This window comes from Dreissena polymorpha, chromosome 7 (assembly GCF_020536995.1).
Source record: "Dreissena polymorpha isolate Duluth1 chromosome 7, UMN_Dpol_1.0, whole genome shotgun sequence".
NCBI lineage: Eukaryota > Metazoa > Mollusca > Bivalvia > Myida > Dreissenidae > Dreissena > Dreissena polymorpha.
In genome coordinates this window covers 64,003,161-64,025,617 of record NC_068361.1, presented here as the reverse complement: position 1 = coordinate 64,025,617, position 22,457 = coordinate 64,003,161, and the positions used below count along the sequence as shown (strand labels likewise).

Here is a 22,457-nt window from a genome sequence, read left to right as displayed (position 1 = left end):
AAATAAGTGCAACTCCAGGAAGTGTTTATGTTGCAAGTTTTTAAATATGTCCTCTTTTATTCTTTCATCGGTTAATAACCGCAATTTTTCTGTTAATATTAAATCCGATGTCTCATGAAATTTTATGCATGTGGTTTATGTTATTACTTGAAATGTACCCTGTTGTGGTGCGCAATACGTTGGGCAGACGGGAAGATCACTTAAAACACGTTTTAGAGAACATTTTTTTAAAATTAAAAATAACAATAAATTGTTTAACTTCATTTACCAGCACTTTAATAAAACGGGTCATAGCGTAACAAATATTTCAATTCAACCTGTGGAGCAACTTATTTTTTATAATAGTACTTCAAATCAGTGCCAATTAAAAGCAAGGTGCATGTCAGAATTTGAATGGATTAAACGTTTGCAATCAGCTTACCCACTTGGATTAAATGATAATATTCTAAATGTCGGAACAATTTCTAAAAATAAATCGATTAATTCATTTTCTCTGTTTAGTAAACGTCTAAGAAATAAACGTTCACATGGCATTAGGAAAAATGGTAACTTAAGGCGTAAATTTAAACGTCTGCTTTCTTTAAATGATTGCTACACATTATTACAAAATGGGGGTAAACATAAATTGCTAAGTGCACTTTGCTCTCTTTCTGTTTCTTCGTTGGCGCATATTGATAAGGAATGTAAACTTATTTTACTTCAATCTGACCCTCTATATGAATGTGCTTGTATTATTGAATCTTTCACTGACTTTTATCTTAAACCTTTTATTGAAAATGTACTTAACAAAACTCGAAATCGTATCAAAATTGAGTTTTGTAACAAAGGTCTTGATTTAATTGACCTTCCTAAAATATTCAATGATAAAAATGTACGTCGGTTGATTCCCCTTTATTTCCGCAATACTGAATCACCACTTATTTGCTACAAATATAGTAAACCTGTAAGAAGTATCGTTTTTAATTATAATTCTATTTCCACAGATATAAATGTAATAAGAAATTGTCCTACATTATGTGACTGTACTTGTTCAAAATATATATATGGTCCAGTTGGACATGTTATTACTGGGGACCGTAATTTCATTCAAAATAAAAACCTTAGAAATTTGCTACGCAGAGGCCCTAAGTACAGACTGCCTATTCCTGTTGATTTTGATGACTGTAGTAAGAATATCGTAACATCCTTACATGATTATTGCACTAAATGGTGCAGGAAGGAAAATGCTGAAATTACTGCACTCAATGATTGGAAAACAAAAATATTTAGTATGGTCATGAATAAAATATGTTTTTATGATACACATCCTTTGGCCATACCACATTCACCTAAATTTAATAAACAAAATCTCTGTAAATTGCTTGAAGACTTAAAATCTAAATTCGTCTTAGTTCCTGCTGATAAGGCTGCTAATAATGTTATAATAATATGGCGAGTGTTTTATGTTCAAACTATTTCACAAGAACTTTCACAAACTACATCATATTGTGAGTACAATAAGCAACCTAATGAAATTATTACCGACCATATTGCCCAATGCATAAAGTTAAATGTAATAGTCAATATTACTGACAAGAAATTGCCATCACTTTACTGGATACCTAAATTACATAAGACGCCATATAAAAGTCGTTTTATCGCTAATTCAGTGTCTTGTACCACCAAACAATTATCAGTGTACCTTACATCTGCATTGAGTGCTATTAGATATCATATAGCTAAATTTTATAATAAAGTTTCTGAAAATAGTAATATTAACCTATTTTGGTAAATAAAAAACACCTTAGAAGTTATTGATAAAATTGAAAATAAAAAATATAAGGTGTCACAGGTAAGTACTTATGATTTTTCTACACTATATACAACGCTTCCTCACGCTTTAATAAAATCCAAACTTGTTTCTTTGATTGAAAAAACTTTTGCTAGAGAGAAGTGTTTGTATCTAGCTTTAAACACTACAACAGCTTTTTTTACTAATCAGATATTAGATAATTACATCATTTGGACTGGTCTTGACTTTTGTGCAGCACTTACTTTTCTTTTGGATAACTTGTTTGTTGAATTTAATGGTAAAATATTTAAACAAATTATTGGCGTTCCTATGGGAACTAATTGTGCGCCACTTCTAGCTGACCTTTTTTATATTGTTATGAAAGCGAATTTATGTTAGAATTATCTAAAACTAAGCAAGTAGATTTGATTAATTGTTTAACCTTACTAGTAGGTACATTGATGACATACTTAATTTAGATAATCCATTATTTGAACAATATATTCACAAAATCTACCCAAAAGAACTTGTCTTAAATAGATCGTGTTTATCCAATACAGACGCTGCGTATTTAGACTTACATTAAACTATTAATAATAATTTGATCAAAACTAGTTTATACGACAAACGGGACGATTTTAACTTTGAAATTGTGAATTTTCCGTTTCTAGATGGCAATATCCCTAAAGGACCTTCCTATGGTATTTACATTTCGCAGTTGGTACGTTATGCCAGAGCATGTTCGTGTATTAAAGATTTTAATGATCGTTATCTAATATTAACTAAAAAATTGCTGAAACAAGGCTTTTTGTATCATAACCTAAGAAATAAATTTGCTAGATTTTACTCTAAGTATGGTGATTTAATTTCAAAATATAATGTTTCTTTAAAATGGCATTTAAATAATGGAATCTCCCATCCATTATTTTACGGAGATGTTTTGAAGCGTGTCCGCAAATTAAAATATGTTAAACCAAATGTTCATATTAAACTTTTCAATTTAATTAACTTGTTTTTATCAAAAGGATACGATACTTATGTACTTAAAAACACGTGTTTGATGGTTTTCGATTCACTATATCTTTCTTGCCTTATAATTAGGAATCATTAGTGATATTATAGGCATTTTTCACTGTTGAATAAAATTGTGTCATTGTGTCGTATGAACAAATCTGCATAAAAACTACATTATAGGCGTTTTTCACTGTTGAATAAAATTGTGTCAGTGTGTCGTATGAACAAATCTGCATGAAAACTACATTTGGACTCAAATCGTACATCAAATCATTTCTGTCTTCAGTTGTCAAAACACCTATATACTGTTTGATTCCAATAATGTCGCTTTAATGGAATTACCATTTTTATTCATTTGCTTCTTAATATTAGATAACCTAAACTTGTTTTATTAGTAGCACAGCCCCATTAATATTTTTATTTAGTACTGTCCCTGGAATTCTTCACGTCATTATGTCATTATGGATTTTTGTGACGTCATACGACCGACTTTCCCAGTTGTAATCTACATGCATAGGTCATTGGGTTTATAACGTTCCATTTTATTTATATTTTCTCTCTGATAGGCGTTTCTTGTTTGATTTAATTATTTTTATTTTTTTAGCAGTCACATAAACAACCAAGCTATGTAATATGGAATTTTTACACCCATTATTGCTGCTTCTTCCTGTATTTGCGCGATGATTATCTGAGATATTAACTCAATGATGCTATATTCTCAAATCTGTTTCTATAAAGAAGGAATGTAGTTGACAATTGTTAATAGTTTTATTTGATCGTTCGTCAAAAAGTTGTAACTCTGTTACTCTTGTATCTTCAATGCAAATGAGTAATTAAATAGTAATTAAATTGAATGCGTTTTAATTCCCTTTTATTATTGTTTAATTTGAGTTACAATGCTATGACGTTAAATTTTATTTAAACTTAAATGTATTATGAATATTGCTGGGCCAAGTGTGAGGATGAGCGCTCTATAACCAGGTTTAAACCCCCAATGCTTTGCATTGACCGTTCCAAGGCGGTGACCCCAGCTTTATTCATATTTTGTGTTTATGTTGGTTTGTATTGTGCTGTATTGTGCTGTTTTGTACTGTTTGGGCAATCGGTCACTTGCCTTAAATAAAGGACCAATTAATTGTTTTGAATGAAAATTCAATACTGCTCCAGCAGCTGGAATTTCACTTCTTTATATTGAAAAACCGGGCGAAAGAGAGTCTAAAGTTAAAACATTTAGCGATTGTCTGTGATTGGTGGGAAATGTTGTGTACAAAAATAATAAGAAGAACAATGAGTTTAAATAGGTGATTTAGATCTAGTTAAGTGTGAAACATCAAATGAATTGACTTTAATTTGGCGATTTAGAGGGGGGGGGGGCGGGCGTAGACCGCGTCTGCCTCCCCTTGGATCCACCTATGTTTTCTAACCTACATGTAGAATAGAAAATGTTTGTTTCTGTTCACAATGCTTAAAACTATAAATCTTTAAACTGCAGTTCTAGGTCGTATTGCCACTTAAAGATATAATAAAATATGATAAATGAAATACTTAACGTTGCTGTATTCTTCATTCCTGCCCTTGTATTTCAAGAGAGAATACTTTCCAGTCAACCCAATTGGGAAGAGAACTGGGCTCAAATCCCAGCAGGGGCTCAAGAAGATGATGTTATGGCAACAAAACATTTATTGATAATATTCATTTTGTTGTTTCATTTCAATTATTGCAATGGTTTTAAATTGTATTGACTAGTTTATAAATATCAAATATGCCTGAAATCAAAGATTTTATTGTAAATACATCAATAAAGCAATGATCCTGAATATTTTATTTGATAATGTAAATATCAGTATCAACTTCCTATTACCATTAAAAACAACTTCAGTTTGTGAAAACATCCACAAAATAAACCATAAGAAAATTAAATATGTAACGAGCCGAGCGGTTCTTCTTTTTCTTTTCCTTATTTCAATGTAATAGCGGGCCTACTCTTAGTGTCAAACCAACTTTTCTTTCATTAAGTTGTATTTAAACATTTTAAATAAAATGGACTCTGTTAAAATAAACTGAAGATAATAGCCTGAGTCTTTTGATGACTCTCAAATAATAAGTATAATAAACAACTAAATAAAGTTCAACAAATCTTTATTCCAACTTACTTGCATCAATAGTACATCAATGCATTCAACAATTTATCATAAATAATACAATTCTCAAACTTACATTTACAATGCTCGATCAGTCTTAAAACTGTACGATAAAATATCCCTATACCTTAGTCTTAAATCTTATTCAAAAACTCTATTATATGCAAAAATATGAAAAATGTTTCTAACTTACTTTTAATGAAAATGCCTAAACAATAATATTTATTGGAGTAAAATTTAGTAATGAGAATGTGCCTTTAATTCCAAAAAAATCAGAGTCCCTGACTGTGAAAAAAACAGAGCTTATATACTCAGGCTCCGAGCAGGTCCGAGCCTTGCGCGGTCCTAACATTAATCCGAGCAATCACTCAACCACGCATCATCCGCGCATCCTCCGAGCGTAACCGATCACCTCAAAAATAAACAGAGTTACCGCCTTAAGTTTAAACAATAAAAACTTCATTAAAATGACTGGAAATGTTTCTTTAAGTATAATAATAAGGTTTAGAACATAAAAATACACATGACTGTAATTATATGATAAAAATCAAACCTCCGCATGATGAAGAAATGTACTGCGAAAATGCAAGATAAAACCGTCTGCTGACAAGTTTGACAGAGGTCGTCAATGTATACTACCCATAATTCAACAAAAAGGTCAAAAGTCACTTCCTTTAAATATGGCGTCTATCCAAACATGTGATTGTAGTGACCAACAAAAATGGATTTTACACGGATATGAACCATACAAACGGTAAATTAAGCATAGTAGATATTGATAATAAGATGTTTAGTTTTGAATGCAATAATAAATTACACTTGACATAGAGTTAAAATGTAAAACATGGTCATAAAAACAAACATGTACTCGTGACCTATTTAATAAAAATGTCAACATGGGGTCATGACATTACCCCCTCCTTAACATTAAAGGTCCCTCTTTAATCCCTAAAAACATTTAAACTGATGGTTACACACACATATATATATAACAATCTTTAAACTTTAACAACAAAGTCCAACATCTTTAAAATATTTACAAAATGTCAGCACCAACTTTGTGCACTTTAAAAACAACTGGATTTTCATTTAAGCATCTTTAAATTCACAATACAATTACAATACTTATTATCTTCTAGATATAAAAGTGATCACTTATTTATAGCACAGGATCCAAATACATAAGATATTAGTGTAGTATATAGCAATGTCTGTGATAAAATTTACAAAGTTAAGTTTCATCATTATTTATAAATTACTGTGATACTATTTAGCTATTTAATTGTGAATTACACTGACTGTGATAAAACAATAAACTATGTGATAAATGTTCATTAACATCATTATATAATCTTCTATTTTCTGTGCAATGGACTGCGATCCCGGCGGTAATAGTGGTTGCTATTCTCTTTGTGCCACTGTGGCCGCCTGTTTTCTTTATGGTCCTGATGACGACCGCGCTCCCTGATTCCTTCTTCTACTCTCCGATGTGGGGCCTCTGTCTGCATTGTAGGCTTTGTCACGGGAACGACATGAGACATCTGGACAGGCTGTGCACGCATAGATGTGATGGCTCCCGCAAGATTGACCATGGTCATGGCCAACTGCTGGTTTGTGGTGCCCTGTGTCTCGAGCTGGCCTTTAATACCTTGCAGCATGCCCTTAATGCTTTCCATCTCCTTCATTATTTGACGACAGCCTTCGCATGAAGTCTTGCTTGAAGAGGATGATGACGATGAGGAGGAGGCATCTGATTTGTTCCCCTTCAGCTGTCTGCACTCCCCGATAGCTGGGAGGCTGTCCAGGATTGCTGGAGATGGTGCTGCGTGGTGTACTAATGATGGCGTACTCGCCTTTGGCCTTGGTGTTCCCAGCCTTGCTGCTGATGTTTCAGGGGTGTAAGGTCCTGGCATACATGGCTGTGCCTCTATCATGTTGTCCAGAAAGTCCAATCCGTCAGGGAATGTGATTTCCACTGCCCGCGACAGCGTGTCTTCAGCCACTGGAGCAACATCCCAAGGTCCTACTGTGTATGGGTTTGGATTCCTTACAAGGTAGCTTTCGCTATCCTCCACCCCCTTCTCTCGTAGCAACATCCTGTGTCGAGGGAAATTGGTGACATGTCGCTGTAAATCCTCAAGCTGGAAGCAGCAGAACAGGCAGAGCTTACAATGGAATGGCGCCTGATCCAGTGAAAGGTGCTGCCGCAGGAAATGGTCCACGATTCTGTAGCGAGGACCAACTTTCTCTTCCCCATTCACATGATAGCATCGAAGGCACTGGTAGCGTTTCCAGTCGCTTCAACCGTGGCCCGACTTTGTCTGCTCTTCCATTATTCTAAAACAGAAGATTTAAAAAAAAATTACCAACGTGTACTAGCGTTTTGCATTAAATCTGTTACATATGCAGTATCTGGACGAAATAGTTGCTCGCTCTTTAAGTCCTTTCTCTTCTCTCTCTCACTCACTCTGTACTCCTTGCAATTTTCTCACCCCGTTTGCACCAGCAAACATCCTGTCGACTACTCCTTGTACTATTAATGCCCAAACTGTATTACTCTCATACTGCTCTCCGCCATACTGTTCTTTTCCACAAACATATACAATTTCCCTATTTATCTCGCCAAACATCATTGTATCACAGGATTCTTGTTTTTCTACTTTTCACAAGTGCCTTCATAACAGCTTCACCTCATTTATATTTTGAAGTACTAGTCCCATATATGCAAGTATTAACATCTGATAGAGCATTGTTTACAGCAGTAAAACATAATCAATAGCGCAATAACATAATATAATTGCAGCAAACACATATCTCCTGATGTACACATCAGAATAGGAAAAGACGTTTCCATCACAAACTGGCATTTATCGATATCTTCATGTGATTATGAAGAAACTTCATTGTAAATGACATCAATGAAATGGCAAGTTGAACAACAACAACAAAAATCTTGTACTTTACATCGCATCTGTAAACTCGCATGAAATTTGTAGAACCAATATTTAGCAATGACCTATATACAGTACAAATATGTCAATTAATTGAACATCAATTTGTTATGAACTTTCAAAATCACATTATTCCTTATTCATCTTGAGTTTTTTTTTCTTCTTCTTTTCTTTCCTCTTCTTTTTCTATTTTTCTTTTTTTTCTTTCTTTTTTTTTCTTTCTTCTCCCCTCTTTTCTTCTATTGTGACCTTCCCCCGGCCATTTGGTTGGGTCCTTTGTAGTTTAAAGGTTGTTGAAAAGTCTGCGCATTTGGGTTCAATGGCTGATTGCTTTGTTTCGGGTCTGGGTAGAGGTTATTTCTGTTGTTAGGGTCAAAATTGTGGTATAATGGTCTGTTTACTTGCTGATGTTTATTTGGACACTCTCTTGCAAAGTGGTTCTCTCCGTTGCAGTTGTAACATCTCACAAAGCTTCTGCAGTTGTCATCTTTTGTCGATTTATTATTTACCGTCTCCACCTTCTTGCTTAGTTTTTCTATTTTCTGTATCAAAGCTTGTATCACATCTTCCTTGACCTCTGTTTTGGTCTGAGCCTGATTGACACTTGTTTTCCTTACTGTTTGATTCTCTTTTCTCTTGGTTTCAGTCTTTTCACTACGCTTGAGTTGTCTCTTGTTTGGCACCCTGAATGCATACTCAACTGTATCGGAATCGCTTTCATTTTCACTGTCTGCTTCATCTGTCTCTGTGCCACCTGTCCTGCGCACGGGTCGTTGTCTCCGATTAGAGCCTACTTGATTACGCTTCCTTGTTTGAATGTAGTTAACTACGTGATAAACTGCCTCATCGATATCCCTGTGCTCTTTCACATACTCTACTTCCCACCTTACATCTTCATCTCACAGTCCGTCAAGGAACCTTCTTACCAAATCTTCTTTTCTCGTTGCTCCATCCCGACGCGTGTGCGCTCGATCATACAGCCTCTTGAGTTCAGCGGCGTATTCTTCTGCTGTTTCATTTTGTTTCTGGTCTCTTTGACTAAATTTGGCTGCAAACGTTCTCGGAGTTTCTATTATTCTGAATCTATTGTTGATTTCCCCTTACTAGTTCATCATAATTATCGAAGGTCTCTCTGTGTAGTTGTGTGAAAACAAATTCCCCTGATGATCCTTGTAGTTTTGGTAGAAGAATGTCTAGCTTTTCTTCATCATTCCAACCTTGTCTATTTGCAATAGTTTCAAATCGGTTGAACCATACTTTGCATTCATCCTTCCCATTGAAAGGTGGAATTTTAGTGCTGTTATTGCATTTATGATTGGAGTAGTTTATGCTTGACCTAGGTAACATGTTGTGCTGTATGGCAGGTTCTCCTGCAAAATTATTGTTTCTAGGAAGAGAGGGGAGATCATTTTGTTGCTGAATGTTGCTATTATGTGCAAGAACTGTACTTTCATTTTGCCTTTGAATGTTTGATATCATCTTTTTGACTCCTTCTAGTGTTTCAACCATTTGGCCTTACATGTGTACTAATTTTCCAAACGCTGCCCTTAACCATTGATCATCCTGTTCAGTAGGTTCTTGTTCTTCATGGACTTGGTTCTCATCTTGATGACTAGTTGGTCTTTCCCTTTGTCGTAATTCATTCCTGAAGAAAACTTCATTTTCTTGATCTGTGTCAGTATCGGACATTTTCGTTTGAGGTGTGAATTCGATCACTGGAATAAAGATGTTACTTTATCCCACCGCTGCCACCATAAATATGTAACGAGCCGAGCGGTTCTTCTTTTTCTTTTCCTTATTTCAATGTGATAGCGGGCCTACTCTTGGTGTCAAACCAACTTTTCTTTCATTAAGTTGTATTTAAACATTTTAAATAAAATGGACTCTGTTAAAATAAACTGAAGATAATAGCCTGAGTCTTTTTATGACTCTCAAATAATAAGTATAATCAACAACTAAATAAAGTTCAACAAATCTTTATTCCAACTAACTTGCATCAATAGTACATCAATGCATTCAACAATTTATCATAAATAATACAATTCTCAAACTCACATTTACAATGCTCGATCAGTCTTAAAACTGTACGATAAAATATCCCCATACCTTAGTCTTAAATCTTATTCAAAAACAGTATTATATGCAAAAATATGAAAAATGTTTCTAACTTACTTTTAATGAAAATGCCTAAAAAATAATATTTATTGGAGAAAAATTTAGTAATGAGAATGTGCCTTTAATTCCAAAAAAATCAGAGTCCCTGACTGTGAAAAAAACAGAGCTTATATACTCAGGCTCCGAGCAGGTCCGAGCCTTGCGCGGTCCTTACATTAATCCGAGCAATCACTCAACCGCGCATCATCCGCGCATCTTCCGAGCGTAACCGATCACCTCAAAAATAAACAGAGTTACCGCCTTAAGTTTAAACAATAAAAACTTCATTAAAATGACTGGAAATGTTTCTTTAAGTATAATAATAAGGTTTAGAACATAAAAATACACATGACTGTAATTATATGATAAAAATCAAACCTCCGCATGATGAAGATATGTACTGCGAAAATGCAAGATAAAACCGTCTGCTGACATGTTTGACAGAGGTCGTCAATGTACACTACCCATAATTCAACAAAAAGGTCAAAAGTCACTTCCTTTAAATATGGCGTCTATCCAAACATGTGATTGTAGTGACCAACAAAAATGGATTTTACACGGATATGAACCATACAAACGGTAAATTAAGCATAGTAGATATTGATAATAAGATGTTTAGTTTTGAATGCAATAAGAAATTACACTTGACATAGAGTAAAAAGTGGTCATAAAAACAAACATGTACTCGTGACCTATTTAATAAAAATGTCAACATGGGGTCATGACAATACTGCTGTTTTTACCCATGAAACTGGATATTCAAGCTTTAATTCAACAAAAATTGAGAAAATACTACCGGGTATAAGTTTTCTAATTTTTTTAAAATTAAAACTATTAAAACTATGGTATCATTTGAGATTATTTTTTACTGGAACTGGAAAAAAGGATATGTTTTTCCATCGGGAATATGGCCGAATTACGGCTATAAAATCAGAAGAAAAAAAGCTGAAAAAAAGCCCTGAGTTACATGGCAAATAAATGTGCATCTTAAGTCTTAAAAAAACATTAATTTTATTCAATACCTGGCGTTAATTTTCATCATGATCTCTTATCAGTAATAATTTTACATGAAACAGTCTAATTTTCTTACACTTTCCTTTGAAAAGGTTAGCTGGGTTACATGTGTTATCTTTGATTTTGATAAATAATTAAGATTAAATTTAGACACATTCTTAATGTAATATACATGTATCATGACATTTTTAAGTTTTATATTGCCAACCAAGTTGATATTCTGAAACAGCTTGTGGTACAACAGGCCCTATATACAAATTATTCACAATATAAATTAATGTTTTTTAAACAAAAATACCAACAGGCATTATTAGTCTTTACAACATTTATTATCTAAATTAGTGATTTGTCACAGTCATTATTTAATGCATAAACTTTTTTCTGCAATCAATGTTTACATTTATCAGTGCAATATGTACCCATTCATATAGAATTAATGAATGGCATTCCTATAGATAAAATGTTAAGATCTAATTGTAATGCTAGAATATTTGTATACTGAAGTGCTTGCATGTACATGTATATTTAATGTTGTTTAGATTGAAAAAAGACTCAAAAAATCATGTGTGTACTTTGATGCATTGCTGAACCTTCTGAGTATCCTGAATAAATGATATTGAATTTACTAAGGCACAGGGACAAATATGTGTGATTCACCGGTTACTGGGTTACCCCTTTGAATTTGTTTAATTTTAGGCACTTACCGGTAATCAAATGTTACTGTATTTCAGAAAGTGCAATAATTGAAAAAATCTATTTAAACTAATCAGCTTTTAAAAAGCTGTTGAATCTTTTTATTTTAATGTCTTTCATGATATTGAAGAATTACAGCAACACAAAGTGGTGAGAAAATGTAATAAATTAAAGCTTAAATAGCCTGGGGAAAGGCATGAGTATTATGAGTATGGTTATTTATTACTTATTTACAAGATCATGTAAACAATTGAAATACTGTTATAGCAGCTTGGTTCTGTGCAGTTTTGATTCTGTACTTTGTTGACAGATTGGCATATTTCTCTTATATATTTATTATTATTATTATTATTATTATTATAAATATTGCTGAATGAGAGTGCGGTGGTTTAGTGGATAAGGTGTCCACCTAGCGATCGGGAGTTCGTGGGTTCGCTTCCTACTCGCGGAGCGTTAGCATTATCTCCTCCATAGATACCAAGTACTGGTTCTTCCCAGGAAATGGCCTCAACAGTGTCCATATCTGCCTGTAATAGGCCTTCCTGTAATAGTTAGCAATTGACTGTAGGAAGTACGAAGTAGTAGAAGTTAACTTGTAAGTGTATGCTAGATGCTTCCATTTGTCCCCTTTTAGGAAAATCATGGGACAATTGAATGTTGTTTTGCTAAAACAACAATAACAAAAACTTGGTGTTGGCCTGGAATTTATGTCAAGATTTATATTTTACATGTACCATAACATTTGTTGAATTGAGTAAACATCTTCAGGTTCTATGTGTACCAAACTGGTATTGCATTGGCAAAACATAAACGGACTGTTTACTTGCTAATGACTTGTTGGTAGACATGTTTAGTAAATCTGGAAGACTTTTGGTCGTTGTTTATTTAACAAGTTTCAAGTGTTGATTGATTAGCATGTATATAAAAGTTTTAATTTTCACACAAAACGAAGCGCGTTTGTCTTTTGGCGTCTAAATGCAGCCGACAACCTTGCAAAAGTGAATTGGTAAACGTGCCTTAATAGATTAATATTTAAAGAAACGATTTCAAACACAAAACCAGACATGCATCTATTTGTAGCGTACAAATATAGCCGGCAATCTTGCAATATTTCATTTCTTACTCGTGTTTTCATTATCAAACTAATTATATAGTAAAAATAAAGTTGGTTGCTTTCAGTAAAGCGACGAATAGCACCTACATTCATTTTCATTGAATTATTTTTCTGTAAAAAAGTCACATTCAACAGACAAGTGTTGGGTAAATTCATTCTCCTTGTGTTATTTAATGTAACAAAAAATTCACACAAATACACGCGACACGTATGCCTGGTAGCGTCTAGATACATCCGGGCACCCTGCAGTAATGTTTACAGTGCTCCAGCACCCACTTGGCGTACGTGTGGTCCGTGCACAGGTTCCCGGAGTCGTACTCTCTACAGTTCGTCAACGTGTCCGTGCAGGCGACCGGGGTAGTGGCCGCTGAAAAGGAATTTTTTCAGGCGTTTTTTAAATAATTATTTTATTTGATCCATGCTCTTGGAAAACGCGGCTTAATGCATGTGCGACAAAAGTCGTCCAAGATAGGCCTGTGCAGTCCGCATAGGCTAATAAGGGACTTCACTTTTCGCGTTAATGGTATTTTTCGTTCATAGGTGATCTCGTCTTAGTCCAGTTTAGGCGGAGAGTGTCGTCCCCGCACAGGCTTATCTGGGACGATACTTCACGCTTATGTATAAACCCTTTGCATGCTGGGAAATTTGTCGTCTGCTTAAATGTTGTCTGCTGAATTTCTAAAATTAGCATTTTCTTCGATTTTTTTCAAAGAATACTATCAGAATAGCAAACAGTATGGATCCTGATGAGACGCCACGTTCTGTGGCGTCTCATCTGGATCCAAACTGTTTGCAAAGGCCTTTAAAATTCGGTTCCCGCACTGAAAGGGTTAAGCGTTCCTTCTTTTTTCAAAGCGCACGATTAAACAATCAAATTATTACATAATTATAATACATTAATTTACATAGAGCTTTTTACGGTGTGCATCAAACTCCGTCGTATTAAACTAACTATAAACCCATTTAAATTTACAGTGCCTTATTTTGCGCATTAAAATCGTGATTTGCGAGGCATTAAATCACATCGACAGCAAAAAAAAAATATTTATAATAAACATGTAACAATACGCACGTATTTACAGTACAATACATAAAGCAATACGCACCCGGTTGACAAAAGCCACAGTATGCTGGACAGTGGAAGGTCGCCCAGGGTTTGCTTGTCGTGCAAATGGACTTTTCGTGCGACACACAATCCGCGTCCCGGTCCTTACACTCTTCAAAACAGCAAATTATAAAAGTGTATAAGATATTAAATGGGGCGTGCGCAGTTCATGTTAAAAATGATCATTTGTACTATTTTTTAGCCCATTTGTTAGAGCATTTCGTATATTTTTTAGTTCTGTGTTTTTAAAGCTTTGGGGTAGAAGACGTAGCGTTCTATTAACGATTATTATTTAAATTAAAAAAGGCTGCTTAAAGGGATCTTTTCACGGTTTTTATAAATGGCCAAATTGAAAAAAGTTGTTTCAGATTCGCAAATTTTCGGTTTAGTTATGATATTTGTGAGGAAACAGTATTACTGAACATTTGCCATGGTCTAATATAGCCATTGTATGCATCTTTTGACGATTTAAAAACCTAAAAAGTATAAATCGTTGCAACGCGAAACGATTGAATAATTTGGAGAGTTCTGTTGTTGTCGTTTAAATTTGTGAAACTACGAAGATTGCTTATATAACGTATAAAATACGCATCTTATGTATGCTTGGCAGGAGAGCTCAGTTGGCTGGTGCGTTTTTACTTCAGGATTCCGGGGGTCACTGGTTCGACTCCTGCTGCGGGCTACTTTTTTTTCCTTTTTGAAATTTTATTTTTGATTTTTTACTGGAGCTTTTAAAATCTAATGTTTACATTTATCAATATAAAGCATTTAATGACAAACTTCAAAACATGCCAAAATCTGTGAAAAGGTCCCTTTAAAGGCAATAATTTAAACTTTAAGCGTTATAACTTTGATTAAGTATACAATGTATTTAAACTTTACCTGGTGGAGAGGTGATCTGACCTGCAAAAAAAAAGACAAATATAACCATCTTACAATAAAATAAAAAATACGTTATCATGTCTAGTTCTTATACAAAAATTTCACCAAACCACATATAAATTGTATTTAAAAAATGAATCAAATTAACAGACTTTTCAAAACGTTGTATTAAAAACAACTACGGATTAATCCGCCCTATGTCATTACAAAAACGTATAAGCCCATGCTTAAAAACGAAACTATTTCCACAGAAAACACAGCCTGTCATTGAAATGTTAACACATAAAAAACAAGTTTCACCAAACACCTACGACATCCGTCAAATTGACAGTAAACACGGCAGTTTTCTCTGGCCCACTGGTGGTAATCAGACCTGGTACAGAGGTCTCCCGTGTCGTACTCTACACAATTTGGCAAAGCGTCCGCGCAGTTGACCGGAACGATTGGGTCGGGATGGGCTGGAAGAAACGTTTTCGCATTTGACCTTTCTCCTAACCTCCACACACAGTTATCACTGGTTGCGAGCTGAGCTCTATCCAACCTCCGCACAGAGTTATCACTGGTTGCGAGCTGAGCTCTATCCAACCTCCGCGCAGAGATTTAACGGGAACCAGCATAGCATAGCTATTGTATTTGGGATCAAGGAACAACAACTCTGCGTGGAGATTGAGCTCTATCATCTACCGGTCAATAAAGAGAAGGTAACAATGTGAGGAGTTTGCCTGTTCAACAGTACATGCCCCTGGAACTGTTATGTGTGTACGAACCGTATGTCAGGTAAGTTTGCCAATCTCCTGTAACCAATGCTGGCTCACAAAAACTGTTACCATCCTTGACGGATTGTGACTATGTAACTTGACGGATAGAGTATATAAAAAGAGTTTTGTGACCGACAAAAGAGCAATCCTCTACTGTGGTAAGTTATGTTAGGATGCATATTAACGTTTTCTTTATGTTACCAATGAGGTGAACATTATGTATAGGTATCTATCCAATAATTGAGTTACATCAACCTAGCTGAAGTCCCTTTGGGGTTATCACAGGATCCCGATTTTTCGAACGGACAGATGGACAGAACGACTGGCAGGCGAATACGACTATGATTCCTCAACTGACTCTCTATCCACTACACAGCAACTCCAATATATCGCGGTCCGGTATATCGCGATGCCCAATAAACATGTATACAAGTTTCATCCCTCTAGCTTGAGTACTTTCTCGCGGGATCCAGATTTTAGTGTTAAATTATTTCATTCATTATAGTAACCTCAGTTGTTGTCCGACACGAACACTGAAACAATGTGCATATTCCCCGTATGGCTCACTATCCACATTATCAGTTTTATCAAACACGGGTTTGGTACTGTTGAGTTAGATATATCCAAGATCCAATTTCGGGCTGAGAGACACACAAACGGACCGGGTGCAAACCGGTTACACCGGTAGGGGACTAATAACACAGTGAAACCATAATTAATATTTAAAAACAAAAACAGGTCACGCCGGCAGGGAACTAATAACAAACTAAAACCATTTTCGATTGAAAAAAAAACAACATCATGTAAATCGATCATCGCATGTTTTATTATGGCGTCAGAGATTCTACGATTGCTATACCTAAAACATGCATAATCTCTGCACAGAGGTTACCATAGTTCTGGTGAAATACTGATCAACCACTGTCGGCAAGTAGGTCGGACAATTGCAAGCTTAGTTTTCGACCTTCTTATCAGTTAATCAATTCGCTGAAGGCACTAAAGTTGTTTGCTGTTGTCGTCCTTGATTAGTTTGTGCGCATTGCACAGGCTAATCAGTGCGCACAGGCTAATCTTATTTGACATGCATTAAGCCCCGTTTTCCCTGAAAGCAGCCACTATGTACAGATTTCAATAATAAACACTAGACTGGCCAGTGTCGTCTTACAAGCTGGTAAATACACACACTGCAGTAGTAGAGCAGACGCTCCTAAGCATTCGTCGTCTGCAGTGCAGACAGGCAGCGGTAATCGTTCCTAGCGCTGTGAGTTACCGACCTTAGCGTAGCTAAGCACATACTGATTTGCAAAACATGCTTTGTAAATTAAGTCGGCGGCTAACGCGACCAACTAAAAACTAAACTAGCATAATAATCGCGGTTAACAACACGTTCTAATTGAATATTGGTCTACCGGTAATCGAACGAAAAACTAGCTTGGTCACACTGTCAAATAAAGAAAACAAAAAGTTTGTAATGTATGAAACGGATAAAATGGGCTAAATCCACATGGGTAGAACGTCGTCCCAAATTAGCATGTTTAGTCCCAACAAGCTTGTCAGGGACAGCATGTTTATCCTACAATATAGTTTTGTTTGGAAGGCACATTTTTTTAAACGAAAAAATTCATAAACGCGGAAAGTGTTATCCCTGATAAGACGTAGCGGACTGCACGGGCTAATATTGGACGACACTATACGCAGATGCATTTAACCCAATTAAAAAAAAAAATCCGCTTCAGGTATAACCTGGCGTGCATATTCCGCAGTATTTCGGACATTTGGCAGTCATGTAGGCCCGGTAGGTTGTATTGGTGCAGACGCTCGGATCGTACTTTGCACAGTAATCCAGTGTGTCCCGGCAGTCTGAATAGAGAAAATTCAGTATGAATATCGGCTGCTACAATGGATTTTTTTTATATTAAATATATATGTTGTACGGTATCATTATTTTTTAAATATTTGTTTTATTCTAATGTCAAATACTGCAGTTTTTGCCGTGGAGGCATTATTTGTTGTTTTTTTTTAAATAATATGGAAATATGTGACCAAGTCCCTTAAAATGCAGTTTAACAAACAGATATTTATATCAATTGAAATGAATGGTCTGTTGAATAGTCGGTTGTTTTTATAGTGCTTCAACGATCGTATTTGGAGAATGAGAAAAAAATGGATAACTTTGAAATACCTTGACAAGTCCACTACCATATTTATTTCGTATTTATAATACATAAACTAAAAAATGTAAAATAGGTGCGGTTTTAGTACTTCTGACTTATCCCTGCTTAGTATAATACCGGTGTATTAATTGGTTCGCAAACCCACTGAAAATTGAGCCGCAGTCTGGAAAACTGGGCTTAAAGCACGTGCGTTAAGTGTCATCCCAGTCTAGCCTGTACAATCCGTGCATGCTAATCAGGGAAGATAATTTCAACCCAAACTGGATTTTTGTTTACATGGACTTCATGTAAACGTCTTATTCGGAAAAATGCATAAACCCTTTCCCCAATAAGAAGCAAAGTGAAAATTGTTTTTGCAACCAGCATAAAACCAGAACAGCCTGCGAGTAACTCACAGTCTGTTCAGGTGTCATGCTGTTTGTTGCTCACCAGTAACTTAGGGTTGGAGTTGAAGCCTTTAAAACTTTACTTTAGTAAGAAAGGTCATAAATTTAATTTAACTATCTAAGGGACAACAAATGTGTAAAAATACGGATCTAAGCGATAAAGGGTTAAGTCCCTTTGTCCACGAGCGCGGCTCATTCCTCTATGGAGCATGTGAATATTATGTTTATGGCGTGTTGTTGCCGTTTTAATTATCTCTAATGGTTTGAGAATTTCAGGTCAGTCAACCCAACTTTGACGTCGAATACATAGTTTGTCTTTAAGCATTTCTCTGGGACGGCCTAATCCGTATCTATCTTATCGCGAAGAACCGACAAAAAAAACATAAACGGTATGCTGTGACATTCCCATGGTAAAGGTTATGCAACAGTACTGACCTTAATTCGTCAAAGATCAATTTAGCAATTTTGATAAGCAATTTAAGAGCACATACAAACACCATGCGCATTCATACTCGATCTTTCATTTGAATTATTTTTCAAATGTAAAGTAGAAGCCATTGTCAATAAAATTCGCATGCGCACAGAAACCCATAGTAATAGAAACGAAAATATGTAAATATAATTGTCTTTTTCCATGTGTTCATTATTACTGTGTAATAATTAGTAACGGACAAATTAGATACAGTCAGAATGTGCCGCTCATAAAAAAAAGTATAAGGTTATTAAAAACAAGATTATTGTGTGTTTAAACGCATTTTTTAGTTCGCATCCCATTTAGAAAATCTATATGTTTATCAACTTTTTTACTATTACATTCATGATAATTTACTTGGTGCATGCACTCTTTGGAGTGATAAGGAGGCTTTGATTGAACCGCCAAGGACACTAGCGCGTTCAAGTAGTGTCGTTTAATGCACTTTTTCTCGTCACTCAAGAAAACACATCCACCTTTCTTGACAATTCATTCGCTGAACAAGAAACTTTATAAGACCATTAAATGCTTTGTTGCTGATTTAAATACAAGTCAAACATTGCAATCGCACGATTATATAATTTCTAGGAGAAATTTCTTAAAGTGTATTTACTGTCGCTCAAGGCATTTTTGTTTAGTACATGGATCACTGTGAACTATTGCCGGAAACGTACAAGAGCGAGATAGGAAGTGGTTTACGGTAAATTAGTTTCCAGTGCAACGGCAATTGCACTGTCGGAGGACGACATCATGTCTTGTTGTCGATTCATGCATTGTTCTTGCTCAGAAAATAATCTTGACGCCATTGGATGTATTATTTTTTCTACATGCGACTTAAGTTCTAAATATATTTGAGTATCGATCTGGGCTAAATTCATGTGCGTAAAGTCTCGTACTACATAAGCTTGTGCGATTCGTACAGGCTTTTCAGAGGCACTACTTTCCGCTTTTATGGAATTTTCGTTTAAAGGAAGTATTTTTTAAACTTTATGTTATTTATAATTATATGCATCAACGACAATGTACTTATGTATAAGTCTTAATAAACTGTCTGTTCTGTACTGTTATGTTATTTATAATTATGTGCATTAACGACGAGGTACTTATGTATAAGTCTTAATAAACTGTCTGTTCTGTACTGTTATGTTCTTCTTAACGAAAAACTAGTCTCAGCGGAAAGTGTTATCCGCACGGGCTAATCTGGCACGACACGTTACTCACATGGATGAAAGCCCGGTTTTCCCAGAGTCGTTAACGCAGTAAAGTATTCATATTAACACAAATTAGATCTATACGTACTATCAGCTGTTGGTGTAGGCATAATGAATCCTGAAATGCAGATACAATTATTGAAGTTAGAAGGTGACTTTTTTTATTCAAGCAAGTGCGCGTATTACCCTTAAAACATACATTCGCTCAGTTCAATTAATGTGTTTAAATAGACGATTTAAAACTAATATAAAGTTAAAAGTAAAATAATTATGGATCAATATTATATCAAGTGAATGTTATCAGATACACGAGTGTCAATAAGTCAGAAATAACAACGAATGGTAAACATACCCATTACTAGTGACGCGCACATGGATACAATAAGAACTGAAAACAAACATTGAAATATGTACTTTGAGGTATAACAAATCGTTCAAAAATATTTATTTTCATGGAAAATGTCAGTGTCTGAATAGGCTTAAGGCAATAAATAGGTGATAAGGACAAATGGCTGTGCCTATGGAATCATGCCAGTATAGCCGACAACGGACAAATGTATTTATATTAGCTAATCTGAATATAGCCGACAACGGACAAATGTATTTATATAAGCTAATGGTAATATATGTGACAACGGACAAATGTATTTATATAAGCTAATGTCAATATAGCCGACAACGGACAAATGTATTTATATTAGCTAATGTGAATATAGCCGACAACGGACAAATGTATTTATATTAGCTAATGTGAATATATGTGACAACGGACAAATGTATTTATATAAGCTAATGTCAATATAGCCGACAACGGACAAATGTATTTATATTAGCTAATGTGAATATAGCCGACAACGGACAAATGTATTTATATTAGCTAATGTTAATATATGTGACAACGGACAAATGTATTTATATAAGCTAATGTCAATATAGCCGACAACGGACAAATGTATTTATATTAGCTAATGTGAATATAGCCGACAACGGACAAATGTATTTATAAAAGCTAATGTGAATATAGCCGACAACGGACAAATGTATTTATATTAGCTAATGTGAATATATGTGACAACGGACAAATGTATTTATATTAGCTAATGTGAATATAGCTGACAATGGACAAATGTATTTATATTAGCTAATGTGAATATATGTGACAACGGACAAATGTATTTATATTAGCTAATGTGAATATATGTGACAACGGACAAATGTATTTACACCAGATAATGTGAATATATGTGACAACGGACAAATTACAGTGCCGACTTGTTCATACCATTTAAGCTGACAACTGACAAATAATTGTGCATACGGGCGAATTTCAATGTACATGTATATACCTGCGTTCGTACGTGAGAGCGTGCGTGTGAACATTTCAAACAAGAACTTTTGCGTTTTAATTTTATTTTATATGATCAGTTCAGCTGACCAATTAACAGCTTTGAACATTTTATTTCATAGAGGAACAGTTATTAAACACGTGTGTATTGTATAAGACGAGCATCCAACCGTTACTTTTACTTGTTAACTGAAATAAGACCATTATGACTAAAACACCAGTTTCTAATGAAATAAACCGACACTATGTTTATCGAATTACAAGTTAAAATAAACTAATACAAACAACAAAAACGGTTAAACTTACAGTAAACATGCATGGCGCCCATTTTAATCATACTTAAACAAATGCAGCGATACAATTCCTAGCTCATAGACTGTTCCCTATATTTGGTATGAACACTGTAGGCCACTGACACAAAGATTTAAATAAGGGACTCTTATCGATAGCAAACGGTTCCCTGTAGGACTTCCCGTTGTAGTAGTAGAGATTGCGTACAACGTTCGTCACTGTCGTTAGTCAAGCAATTTTATAGCAGACGTTGCACACACAAATATAGAATAGTTGACACTCGGCAGTCTGAAGCTGCCTTTATCACTGAATTAATCTACGTTAGGTGCTTTTTAAACAAGAGCACCGCATAACGGGTGCCAACGCGCTACGGGTGCAGTTTTGAATAAATGAAAGTTTGGCAGAATTTTGTTTAGGTCACAGTGACCTTCACGTTTGACCTAGTGACCCAAAAACGGGTGTAGCATGTAGAACTCAACATGGTGCAAATACATATGAAGTCTCACAGTTGTAAGTGGAAGCACGTTGATTTTAGAGCCTATGTTAAAGTGTTATATTAGAGGTAACAGTGACATTGACCTAGTGAACCAAAAATGGATGTGTCGTGTAGAACTAATCAAGGTAAATCTACATATGAAGTTTCAAAGTTGTAGGTGGAAGCTCTTTGATTTTAGAGCCAATGTTTAAGTTTTATTTTAGAGGTCACAGTGACCATGACCGTTGACCTAGTGACCCAAAAATGGGTGTTGCGTATAGAACTCATCGAGGTGCATCTACATATGAAGTTTCAAAGTTGTAGGTGGAAGCACTTTGATTTCAGAGCCCATGTTTAGGTTTATGTCAAAGTTTTATATTAGAGGTAACAGTGACCTTTGACCTAGTGACCCAAAAATGGGTGTTGCGTGTAGAACTCATCAAGGTGCATCTACATATGAAGTTTCAAAGTTGTAGGTGGAAGCACTTTGATTTCAGAGCCCATGT

General features: G+C 35.1%; 1 protein-coding gene across 2 annotated transcripts; it reads right to left on the bottom strand.

Annotated features, from left to right (window-relative positions):
* Positions 1–13,003: 13,003 nt before the first annotated feature.
* On the bottom strand, positions 13,004–21,620 carry LOC127837902 (uncharacterized). Of its 2 annotated transcripts, XM_052365353.1 has the most exons (8): positions 21,492–21,620; positions 20,193–20,228; positions 19,929–19,958; positions 17,341–17,457; positions 15,151–15,297; positions 14,840–14,860; positions 13,959–14,069; positions 13,004–13,219 (listed from the first exon to the last, which is right to left on the bottom strand). In XM_052365353.1, exons 1-8 carry the CDS (start codon positions 21,520–21,522, stop codon positions 13,077–13,079), a joined length of 636 nt encoding a protein of 211 aa, XP_052221313.1. In that variant the 5' UTR covers positions 21,523–21,620; the 3' UTR covers positions 13,004–13,076. The 2 variants fall into 2 exon arrangements, with proteins under 2 accessions (XP_052221313.1, XP_052221314.1); XM_052365354.1 differs by lacking the exon at positions 19,929–19,958 and having other exon boundaries at positions 21,492–21,609.
* Between the last annotated feature and the right edge of the window lie 837 nt (positions 21,621–22,457).